This window comes from Doryrhamphus excisus, chromosome 2 (genome assembly GCF_030265055.1).
Source record: "Doryrhamphus excisus isolate RoL2022-K1 chromosome 2, RoL_Dexc_1.0, whole genome shotgun sequence".
Classification (NCBI taxonomy): domain Eukaryota; kingdom Metazoa; phylum Chordata; class Actinopteri; order Syngnathiformes; family Syngnathidae; genus Doryrhamphus; species Doryrhamphus excisus.
Genome location: NC_080467.1, coordinates 10140248 through 10152950, shown reverse-complemented (window position 1 = coordinate 10152950; position 12703 = coordinate 10140248). Strand labels below are relative to the sequence as shown.

At 44.1% G+C, this 12703-nt stretch overlaps 1 protein-coding gene across 14 annotated transcripts in view; it reads right to left on the bottom strand.

The window, feature by feature from the left end:
- The window catches only part of LOC131120056 (disabled homolog 2-interacting protein-like), a 75407-nt gene that overhangs the window by 49127 nt on the left and 13577 nt on the right, over nt 1–12703 (bottom strand). For 2 of the 14 annotated variants that reach the window (XM_058065107.1, XM_058065109.1), the window contains exon 1: nt 12411–12596. The exons of 6 other annotated variants lie outside the window; for them this stretch is intronic. Coding sequence is in view for 4 of the 8 variants with exons in the window: in XM_058065099.1 (XP_057921082.1) it covers nt 1980–2103 (124 nt within the window). In the remaining 4 variants the exon portion in view is untranslated. Of the gene's footprint in view, nt 1–1768; nt 1951–1979; nt 2315–6339; nt 6433–12410; nt 12597–12703 lie in introns of those variants that run through there. 6 more of the 14 variants (XM_058065105.1, XM_058065108.1, XM_058065102.1 and 3 more) reach the window with 4 other exon arrangements.

Sequence of the window (12703 nt, the reverse complement as noted above, 5' to 3'; positions counted from 1 at the left end):
AAACACATGATTTCATGCAGCAGTCAAGAGGTGCCTTCCTCCAGATTAACTCTCCATTGTGGTCATGAACATCTGCAACGCCTCTCCTCGTCATTTATTTTGGTTGGATTTACACTACACGGTTCATAGACACAATTTAGTATATGTAAACACAGTTATATCGGATATGAACCGCTTCAAAGTGGGAGTAAATAATTGTCTATGGGCACTAAATTGGAATTGGGCATTAAGTTCTTGTCTGCGGTTATTGACCTTCCCGCAAACAGTAAGAGAATTTATGTAGCAATTATTGCCCGAACAAAATCATTTGTTCCCAAAGCAATTTAGTTCCAAACACAAACAACTGAAAGCCAAGATGTGCTTCTTAAAATATCAAAGGAGACCTTATGTGGTGTGTAGTCTTACGGTGATATATTGTTTTTATTAACAGAGGCCATGTGTTCTTGGATTTGCATTGAATCGATCGCAAGTGGACTGTTCAGGTCGTCAAGTCTCAATGACTCGGTGGGACAAACACTAGTCTGGGTAGGACGGCTATGAGTCCTCGTCCTATGATCCTATGAACAGTCCAGTTGCGATCAATTCAGTGTTCCGAGAATACAATGGATCTGGACCTGGATGAATGGGAATATTTCCAGACACGTATGATAGCATTACTCACTGCAGTGCATGATATGCCTGCTACTGCTAGTTACAAAATACAAAAATATGTCTACTTGAATCGGGACTCTGTCGGTGTGGTATTGTCTGACAACAACCGGTAAGAGTTTCAAGAGGGTAGTTTAAAAAAGTGTCTGGAAAAATAGGCTGATTTGAAAAGTCAACCTCAGGATATCGTTCACAAACCTCAAGGATAGCAAATAACGAGAACGGAAAGCAGATTTTTGGCAACCGGTTGCTACCGTTACCTGTCAGCTGTTCGCTATCAGATCAGCAAGTCATACGGCGGCTGTTCAAAGGTTCTTTAGTTGAAACCAGCTGCCCTGCCGCTGCTGATAAAGAGGCTGACTGGAGGGGAAAAGAAATCTCTTGCAAGCACAGTTGGACGATTATTCTCAGCATGATCAGCACTGTGAGCGCTCGGTGATCACGTGAGGCAAAGAAGTGTTGCTTGCTATACTTTTCTCCAAACTTCTGTCAGAGGTTCTGGTGGTCTGTCAGGTTTTGTGATGCATTCAAGTGCCACAACCAAAGATACCAGTGGCCGCCTTTGTGTCATTGATTGACCGGAACATGAAAAATTCAAACAGGTTCAGTAATTTTTAGATTCACAAATAGAATCAAACAAAGCATCTAGTGATTGTATGATTGACCCCGGAATGACCCCACTCGGTCTTGTGTGTGTCAAAGTGGTGTGCACGAGCTTGCTATTACACTCAAAGATCAAGGCAGAGTGTGTTTGCGTGTGTGATTTTCTGCACAGATGATCCCGATAGACTTTTAAAACGCTGCTTTCATCTTCCATTTAAAAAGAAAAAAAACACACAGCCAGCAAACACTAAGCAACAGCCTTCAACCTAATGTGTTTTCACTTTCCACGAGAAAAAAATCAATACCGCGCTTCTTCTTTCTCTTAATTTAAGTAGCTCGACTTAAGCCTCGGAGGCAGCCTTATCACCCTAACTGTGCAGTTTGCTGTCTCCAAGCAAAACACTGCCTATGCTTATAGCCTTCACGGCTTGACCCATGGTATAAGCTGTCAGCTGTTGCCACGGTAACCACAGCCTAGCGTCAACCTGCTAATAATGACGCCAAACTGTCAACCCACTTTTTGAGCTGCAGCGGAGGCAGGAAATCATGTTCCAGTGAAGAAAGATCTATTCTGAGATGGTTATGTTGCTTTCACAAGCAGGATAATTCAATCCATGAAAGCCACAATGATGCCTTGCTTCAAGAAAATGTCTCCCAGCAGCTGCAGGGCCAAGCTGCGAGACCTCCACACGACATTTGGCGCTGTAGTAGTTGTATTTATTTATTACCCCTGCTGGCAGCCGGCCTGGTGCGACTGCGAGAGCGGCTGCGCTGACGCTGCAGTCGGGACTTGCCCAGGAATCTGTAGTAGTACGATGGTCTCCCCGATCCCTTCCTAGTAATCCCAGCCATCCTGCCGGTCTGGGAAAATCAAGTCCTTTTCAGCGTGGAGTCGAGTCAAAAGCCAGGTTAAGTCCTCAAAGGGCAATCTTCACTCTAACAAGAGTCCTCCTGCAAACTCCTCCATTGCCCAAACATTCCACAGTGAGGAGCGAGGAGATTGAGCCTTTCCCAAACATGCACTCCAGCTCTGTGCTTGTGTCCTGTCCCGGCGGCTCAGCCCTCTACTCCACCTTTAAACACTCCCCCTCAAAGTTTCCCACAGCCATATCCCAGAGGCGCTGTGTCCGGAATACGCCATGAACGTGTATCCTGACTGGCAGGAAAGCTGTTCCTTGTTCCCGGTGGCAGAAGGCTCCGGAGGAATTTTATCAGAGGACAAAAAGCCAGTGTACCCTGGTTTAAATGACATAGAAAGATCCCATTGTGGCGCAGTCAAGTACATGCAAAAGTGCACTGTGTGTGTCTGTGTAATAAAGAGGAAGGGGGTGTTCAGAGAACAAAAGTGTCAGCTGCAAAGCAAACAAGCATAGATAAATACTTCAAACGGACTAGCGTTAAAAACAGCCATGTCAGACAACAACACGCTCTTTATTCTATGCGAATCAAGCCAAGTCTCAACAATAAAACTGGTCTGCAAATGTACTCGGTCATCCAGGTCAAGGTGAGCCACAAAGGTTGAAATGAAAGCAAGAGAAGAACAATGCCTTTGTTCATTCAGCTAGCTAACAAGGATAGCAATAGCTAAAGGACTCTAGTCCTGGTCTGGATTTTGTGATCTAGCCAATAAGTAGCAGATGTCAACTAGTCAAAGGTCTCTTAGAGACGTTGAAAAGCAAGCCGCGGTGATAAATAAAACCTTTTATAACTGAACTCATTCATTCATTTTCTACCGCTTATATGCTGGAGCCTACCCCAGCAGTCCCCGGGCGAGAGGCGGGTTACATCCTTGAATGGTTATAACTGAACGCAACAGTTTAATAAAAAAAAAATACTGCAACATCAGATTAGGAGGTATTCGGCTTTGTCATTCAATCCTGAATTCCATGACAAAGCTGCCTCTAAAGTCGCACAAATGTCTCATTTTCAACCGCCCTCATGCACAATGTCGGCGTACCCTCGAGAATATTATATGACGTTAAGCGGACTTGCTTTCAAAGCAGCGAAACTCCGATGGCTTCCCAGTACTGTTGTGTTTTACTGTGGTTTGTACACTTGTAAGATTGTCTGTACAGTTCCTAACTGCAACACCAAGCCTGAACATCTTGCAAGACCTTTGGAGACAAAAAAGTACTGATATATACGTATACCCTTAAGCCATGCCTGAGTGTTGAAGTCAAAACATAATCTCGCTCTGCTTTCTACGAGCGTTCAATCATTCCCAGCTCGCCAAGCTATGAGTTTGTGTGGCCCATAACGTTTGCAGTGTGTGTGGAGTCTTTGTCGTTATCGCAGCCCATAAACATGCAGCGACAGAATGCAGCACTCTGTATCCGGACGTCTCCAACACATGCTCCACTGTTCCCCGGGTCCCCGCAGGGACTGCTTAGCAAGACCAGGTAGACGCCAGCCGACACTGAGGCACTGCGCCTCTGCTGTCACCTTGCTGCTTTCAGGCAGTGGACACTGTATTCTCTTAAACAGATGCTGCCCTGCTATAAAGTAACAGTAAAAACTTGCAGCAACTGTATCATGGTTGCCGGGGGATCAATTACCTTGTCATACAGAGCTGGAATAAACAGACGGACAGACAGTTTTTTTGCACTCCTTTCTACTGACTCAGTCCTGAGAAGGCTAAAAAAAAGTAAGAAGGATCCTACAGCGTTTAGTTACCGCGTGAGAAGCCGATACAAGACGATAGCTTGGCTATCATGTTGCAAATGTTGTTACTGTTTTCCAGTAACAGGTAATCAAATTAATTATTATTTCAAACGTTACAGCGAAATTAAAAAGCACCCATACACAGCGAACATTAGAACGGATCACTGGGTGTCATATATGGGTGTCATATACGAGCAGTATGTATGCAACTGTGGATTGGTTCTCAGCATTCGCGTCAAACATCCACTCAGAAGACTCAACTTATTTGCAAACGTCAACGGGCTCCAGATATGGGAGGCGACGTTCTTTCTAGTTAGGTCATTTTCAATAGAACCTGCGTGGAAGAGCGATGATCACCAGTCTCAAGCGAAATTCATGCATGTAAAATTTTCGTCATTGTGTACACACTATCTTGCGATGTAATCCCAGAAAGTTGAAAAATGTTCAACTTTTCATGGCTGTCACCTAGATGACGACTAATGAGTGGACAGGATGTTCAGTCCGTGTCAGATTTTCTGGATCTATTTGACATTTCTAAAAATAGACATACCCACACAAAAACATAGGTATGGGAACTTGTTGGTGCCAGTTTACATGAATTTACATGGACATTCAAGTAAGTTTATCTTGCATACTAGCAAGATGCTTTGATACCCCAAATATCCTCCAAATCCTTAAAATCTTAAAACCTCCATGGGAGAATTTGGCTGTGGATGCGTGGCTGAAAGAACTCGAGCCAGAGTGGCCTGTCCAGTTAAAACTGCTGTTTTTGGCATGTAAATGAAACCAGCTCTGAGTTCCTCCTGGTTTCAAACCAGGGTCTTTAGTAACTGTAACTATTTTTTAAAAGTCATTTGCTGGTTCTCACTCAACATAATCATAGTTCTTGACTGGACATTTCCAGAAAGGTCAAAGAGCAGAACTGCGGCAGTTCTTTCCACCAATTCATGTTAGAAGACAGTTGAATTAAGAAGGTAATACAGTCAGACAGCAGAAAGAAGTCCTTTCAGGCCCGTAGACTTGTACCCGACAAACAAATGAAGTCATTGAACCTGTTAGACTTGGAGAAAATAGATGCAAAGAAAGCCATATTGATTCCCGGCACGACTCTATTGTCATTGTATCAACAGTGGGCCTCACACTGTTTGCTTTGTGTTGGGCAGGCTTTCAGACCTCAAATGTAGTCGCCAATCGACCTCTTGGAGGTCTGTGAAAGGAGCCACCCCAGACAAATTTAAAACCATAACGGATATGTGGGAATGGAAATGATAGTGTATGAACCAAAATGTGTGCTTACTGAAATTGATAAAGTTGATAATTATTCCAGCATTCTCTATCAAGCAGTCTGTTTTTGTGGAGTTTGCTGCAGATTAAAATTGCATCAACACTGCCCTCTTCTGGACAACCTGGCAGTACACAGCTCACATTTGTCAACACAGCTTTTCCAATTAGTCATGCCCAAGTTATATAATGCTGAGCTACAAGGCAATTAAAAAGGATTAGGTTAAGATTAAAGGTGTATCCCTTCAATTCCTGAGAGAGGTTTTGATCTTTCATCTCTTAATCACAGATGGGAAAAGACAATGGAACGCAAAGCATGCCATCCTGTCCCGAAACAGACGCCATTAGGCACCAAGAAATGAAGAGAAGAGGCGCCTGTGTGAGACTGCTGGGAAGGACGAATAGGAGGAAGATTAAAGGGAATGAAAGAGCACAGAGAGAGCTTTAGGAGGCAAGATGGAGATGAGAGGTGTTGGACTAATGATGCCGGCATAGAAGGACCTCCGGCATGGAGGAGTGGAATCATGCCCAGCTGCAGCCCTCTCGCGTTTCAACAACGATAGAAAATAAGTTGACTTTCTGTACTACTCTGCTGAGAAGATACACAGCATCGTCCGTGGTGGACAAGTTCAAGCTGGCTTGTGGCCCTCAATGATGATAAGAAGTCTGCAGGGATTTAAGCGTTAAGCCCGAGGTATACTTTTCTTATCTGCAGTTGAGCAACAGCCGTTGACGGTTAAGCCCCCACTTTAGACGACATCCTTCGGTCTCCGTGTCCAGCGATACCCTGTGACCAGATTTAATCGTTCCATCTCATCAGCACCGTTTCCATACCTTATCACGCGCTTATTACGGCCCGGTGAATCAGTCGTTAATGTGCTGACAGCTCAACGCTTGCTACAAACTTCTCACTGTCGCACGCAGAGCTCACAGTGCAACAATGTCAGGATTAAATGTAAGAATAGACGGCAGGCTGCGGACATTCAAGCAAACGCTTACACAGGGAAATCTGATTGAATCAAGCAACTGCGGATAAAACAAATAGTTGGTAGGATGGGGTGGGACGGGGGGGAGGGAATAAAAACAAGCACACGTGGCAAGAGGAATGTACACTGCTGACAGAAACACACAAAAGTGCATCCCTACCCAGAACAGATCGCCAGAGAACTCATTGATCCCTCTGGAGAGAGCAACCTCACGCATGTCAGTGCGTCTAAAAGCCTTCGCTGTCCATCTCCTCCTTGTAATCCTGTTCTTTTTTAATCTACCAGCCAAGTGACTCGTAAATCCCTTGGCAGACAACATGCTACAGAGGAGGGGAAGAAGTCAGGGAAATTTGAACTATTTGTCACAATATAAACTTTAAATAACGTGAATTAGTACTATTCGAGGCAACACACAACAAGCAAATGCTAACATGTAGCGACTAAAATCTCATCGCAAAGCAAACTGTAGTCAACAACCAGTTTATAAACACATATTTGGTAGTTTAGCTACTCATGTACCGTCGTAAACATTAAACATTCAATATTTTGTATTTCAATGTTTACACTATGTGTGTTCACTATTTTAATTTAAGATAAAGTTAGCTTAGCTCAAAAACAAACAAAGAGGTGCAGGCAAAAACGTCCACAAGCACAGAAACTTAACCATAGCCACTAAATATGAAATAATTTAATGCTAACACCTAGTAGCTTTGTTAGTATAGCTACATGTGCTAACACAAGAACCCAATAGCTTAATGTAGAAAGAGGCACTATCAAATACAAACTTTTTCTAGCTATAGCAACTAAAATCCAGTTTGCAGCTAGCAACTTGAGTAACGTTGTTGTACAAGCTAATCGAAGATGTTTGCTGTTCAGCTGCTATTTTGGTACTAATTCAAGTTAGCAAGCGCCATATTGAAAGAAGCACTATGAAATCCAGACTAGCATAACATAGACTAACCATAGCCATTAAAATCGAGTTTTTATCACAGCTAGCAAAGTGGCTAAAGTTGTTTGAATGTTTGCTGCATCTTTTGATGTTCAACTACGCTGCATGTTAGCTTGTCCCCAAAATGTTGAAAGATATGCTAGCTAACGCAGATGAGAATAGCAGCACAGTTTTGCTAACCATAAAATTACATTCAAATGTATTACCACCAAAAATGGTGTTAAAATTGTTACAATAAATTTTAATTTTACCAAACATGAGAAAGACACATCCTCAAAAAGTAAATGACCTTAAAAGGATTCTATTGACAAATGGAATTTCAGTCATAGCAATTCAAAAAGTAAAATTCCTTGTCGGGAAAGATTCTGTATTTGCTCTGGCGGGATGAACTTCAGAGATAAACAGAAGATGAAGAAAAGAAACTCTGAAGTTAACAAAACGTATCATTACTGCAGTAAAACAGTTATGGTATTCAGTTAGCACACTCATTATTATTATAATCATCAGATTTAGTTGTCCGCTTTATGACACTTCTCCATGTTCTTATATGTAGGAATCTGTGGAATTCATTTTGCCGCCATGTTGGGGTCATGACTTCCCATGCAGCCACAGAGGCTCCATTGTCAACATAAACAATAGGCGTCATTTGTTCAACCGTCATGTGCATTTTAAGTGGTCCTGCAGAGAGACACAGGAAAAAATGCTCATGAGTACTCGCTTCCCTGTGTCGTCTTCTTCTGCAGTAACTTTCGCCGTCTGGAAAGCTGGTCAGACCTTTGGAATTTATAGGACTAATTCAGATAGCACAAATACTCCCCGCCCGGCAACAGACGGAAGAAGCAAATGAACTCCTTCCTTATTCACTGTGGGACTGTACCAGACGGGACACAGGCGGGAGTCCACAGCTGCTTCAACAACAAACACACCGGACAGCGTTTTCCTTCAAGCACACAAACCTCAGCCCTGATTGTTGTGGACATTTGTGGGTGCGGTACAGAGGGTCAAGAAGGTGAATTGGAGGGTAGGTGGCGTATGGGACAGGAAGTAAGGTACATTGAAAGGAAAGGGGGGAGTGGAGTTTACTTGATTCCCTTTCCTGTGTTTTGTTTGGTCCAGCCCGAGAGTTCTGTTCAAAACCGAGCAGCAAGTGGGATTATCCCAAAAACAGCAAAGCGGTCCGGTCATTTCGGTGATGTTTGACTTGGAAATTTGCAGCTTATTCCTAGAAATGACTGAGCGTTCATGTCAGACAATTTAAAGGATCTTTGACTAGCAATTTTGCTAGTTTAAGTCCTTAAAAACAGCACTTGTCATATAAACATATACGCTCATAGCTCCTCATATAGACAGATCTGAGCAGCTTGGATGTTAGCAGCAGGTACCCCGAAACAGTCCGAGTTGTGATATGACTAGCAATTTTACAGCTGATTCCTAAAAAACAGCAGAACACATCCGTCATTTTGCTATATTTGACTTGGATATTTGCAGCAATTTCCTAAAAACAATTGCAATTTTGCAATAGATCTTTAAAAACAGCATATTGCCTCTGTTGTTCAGACAATTATTGACTTAGCAGAACATGAACATTCAATGTTTTTGACTTGGATATTTGCAGCAATTTTCTAAAAAGGTCCTTTGCAAGAGGTCCTTAAAAACCGCAGATCATTATCATCACGATGCGAAATGAGTTAGCAGGTCTGGAGCTGGAACAGAGACACTGTGAGCTGTGGATTACTTGTGTAGACCGCCTCTTATGTAGCAGATTCTTAAAAACTGCAGAGCACTCATACCCTATATAGTGTTTTTGAATAGCAGTTTTGCAGCATTTTACTAAAACAGAAGAGGGCATTTAAATAATTTTTGCAGTAGGTCCTTTGAAACAGCACAGATTCACAAAAACAGGAGAGGACTGCGTTTTTTAAGACGATTTTTTGACTTGGGTTGTTGCATCAGATTCTTAAAAAACAGCAGAGCACTTGTCCCATATACAGGATATTAGACTAGCATTTTTGCAGCAGTATTTGCTTGTTTTACTCTACCACCGCCAACAAATATGCATCACTCAGTCAGCTGACTATTTTGCTAAAAACAGCTCCTGGCTGAAGCAGACAAAAAACGTCATTGTAGTCTGGAGTGTCCCCATAAAATCGGATGCAATCGGTCCTGCTGGCAGTCCTCAGGCCCGCCTCCAGACATCCAAAACATGGCATAGCTAATTAGATTCAGTAGTTTTGCAACAAGTGCCGCTTTGGACGCATGTACCGCTTTGGACGCATGCCTCTACACGTAAACCAGGAGGAACTGAAGACAGGATCCAGACACGCTTTCATGTACATGTTTATGCTCGCCTATGAGCCAATTTCACAGCGACGACACCCCCAAATATGGCTGTCAAACACCCTCACTTATCAAGGATTTATAAGCAGCTAATTAGAAAGCTGCTCCTCGGCTGCGGGAGGGATGAAGTCAACCTGGAAGGAAAGTGGAGGAAACCAAGGCCGGCCCTGAAGAGAAGACGCCATGTCACCTCCTCCCAAACAGCCTATTAAATATTCACACTTTCCTCTCTGCTGCCTTTTAGTTTATCTTAATGTTCGCTAAGCATTTCAGCCTTCAAGACAAGAAGCAGGACTCTTTTGGATGCCAGACCTTGACAATGTCGCCGTTGGCGGTCTCTCGTGATGAAGGTCAGAGTTTCCCAGAGCATTGAACGCCACCGCAGGAAGTGACAGACTGATGGATGTAAACACCTCCAAAGATGTCACGTTTTTATGAGCTCCGAGCCCGAAACACGTCTCCGGAGGAGATAGGCATCGTTCATCACGGCCGTCATGCAACAAGTAGTTCCACTTTCACTGTCGGCTAGCTTGCTGAGCGTCATCTGGACAAAGATCCTCTAAGATAAAGATGTCACAAGGCTGAGGGAGCACACTTGAACACTTCTGTCTTGTCTGTTCAAAAACGATACACCTTCTGGCATTTATCCGCATGAACTACTTTCCCAGAAGCTCTGTGGAGAGATCAGGCCGAGAAAGAACATTGTGTAGATCCAGATAACGGTGAAGAGTTACATCTTTTGGAAACACCTACAAGACTGGAAAGGATTAGTAGCGACCACAATAGTATATTGGAAGTGCGTGTGTTGGCCTTAATGCTGGAATTGAACATTCATTCATTCAGTCATTTTCTACCACTTATCCTCACGAGGGTCGCAGGGGGTGCTGGAGCCTGTCCCAGTTATCTTCGGGCAAGAGGTGAGGACTGGACACAGGCGGGAGTTCCAAAAGCATCACTGCCTGAAACAGCACTGCATCACGCTGATAGCTACCCCGTTGCAAAGTACAACCACAATAATAAACATATTGCAAAATTGATATTTTAAAATTGGTTCCAGACTGGACAGCATTAAGTGAATTCCCATGGTATACTGGAGGATTCAATGTTATAAATAGGAATATTTTTGTACTTCGAGAATAGAAAACCTTGTAAATAAGTTTCCTTAACATCATTAAAGCCCTGTAGACATGAAATAACACCCCTATAGTCACCTTTACATGCCTATTATCCATTGTTTACACGGATACACAGCTCACAAGCTAGTGCGCTAACTGCTTATCCTGGAATGATTTATTCATTCATTCATTCATTTTCTACGGCTTATCCTCACGAGGGACGCGGGGGTGCTGGAGCCTATCCCAGCTGTCTTCGGGCGAGAGGCGGGGTACACCCTGGACTGGTGGCCAGCCAATCCCAGGGCACATATAGACAAACAACCATTCACACTCACATTCATACCTATGGACAATTTGGAGTGGCCAATTAACCTAGCATGTTTTTGGAATGTGGGAGGAAACCGGAGTACCCGGAGAAAACCCACGCATGCGCGGGGAGAACATGCAAACTCCAGGGTGGAATTGAACTCGGGTCTCCTAGCTGTGAGGCCTGCACACTAACCACTTGGCCGTGCAGCCTTGGAATTGAACATGCTATTCGTGATCCCAACTGGGAACACCGTTTTTTAATGTGTCTGTAGCTTTAATGCTAATGAGCCGTTTGTCCATAAGACTCCCAAGAAGAATTGTTGACTTTATCCACTTTTACATATACCAGAAACTGAATATATGCCGTATGTCACATACAACAACATAACATCACCGAGTCTTAAAAACTCTTAAATCGGACTTGTTAAGACCTGCAAAGACTGTGCGTTAGCTTCAGGTGACCAAACATCCGATTTCCCAGGACATGTCTTGTTTTTACATCCTGGATCATGAGTCGGTCGTTCAACATGTTCTGGGTCTTTCCGCCTTACTTTCCCAGGTAGGCGTCCGGGTGTAATCCCGAGCCACCTCTTGAATGACCGTACTTCTCATCTTATGTCCTAGGGTGACCTCAGGCACCCTGCGGAGAAAACTCATATCTTCCGCTTGTAGCCACTATCTTGTCCTTTCAGTGACAGCCCAAAACACATGACCATAGGTGAGGATGGGAATGGAGATTGACATGAAAATTGAGAGCTTTGCTTTTTGGCTCAGCTCCCTGTGCACCACAACAGACCGATGCCGAGTCCAAGTCACTTCAGACGCCGCACCAATATGGCTGCTCATAGGTAGACAGTAGCCCAGAAGAATAGTGTTTGGCCAAATTGGATAGGGTTAGAGTTCAGAACCCAAGATGAATGTGAAAATCCCTCTAAATCACTACTTTTGCTGACTACCCTGCCTTGGGAATGTCGTCCCGTGCAGAAATCAGTCCATAATTCCCGCTCTATTGCTAAAACACCCCGCCCCCCCACCCCCAACAGTAATCCCTCTTCTCTGGCTGCCTACTTCCTTCCTTCACAGCTGCTGGTGCTCTAATAATAGGACAACAATGTCCAGACGCACACTCACTACTCAACTACTACTACTATGTGAAGGCGTCCCTTCCCATGGAGTGTTTGGGAATGTTTAAACACATGGAAGACACAAAGAAAAGTGCATGTTTAGTTTTAAAGCAGCAAAGCTAACAGAGTGCAGCATGTAACACATGTAACACATGTAAGGTGAGAAGAGCCTAATGGACAAGACACATGTCTGAGTGCTGGTCGGACGTCCTTTCTCATTTGTCCAAAAGCAGAATCACATGTTTCCGCTCTTTGTGTCTTCCTGGCTTTGACCAGGGTCCCTGCCATGTCCATGGCACCCCCCCCCCCCTCCATCCCCCACCCCCCATCCCCTCACATTGCAGTATAAATCAACCAAGTCTGACTGGTTGGGGTGGAAAAGGCTACAGTGACTCACCTCAGGCGAGAATCATCCTCATTCGGCAGACACAGAAATCCAAAAGCAACAAGTAGGATCTCCGGATTCCTCCTCTGCCACCTCCTCCCCTCCTCCTCTCTCTTGCACTCCTGCTTCCCTTGTTCTCTCCCGCCTCGCTGGCCCTCATGCAGGCGGCGGTAGAGCGGACCAACTATTCCAGAACTGAGTAAGAGCGAGTGCATGTGTGTCCTGAGGACTCCTGCAGGGCTCAGCCCCCACAACACACCCACCTTCCCCCCTATTTCTTTTTCTTCCCACACACACTTTCTCAC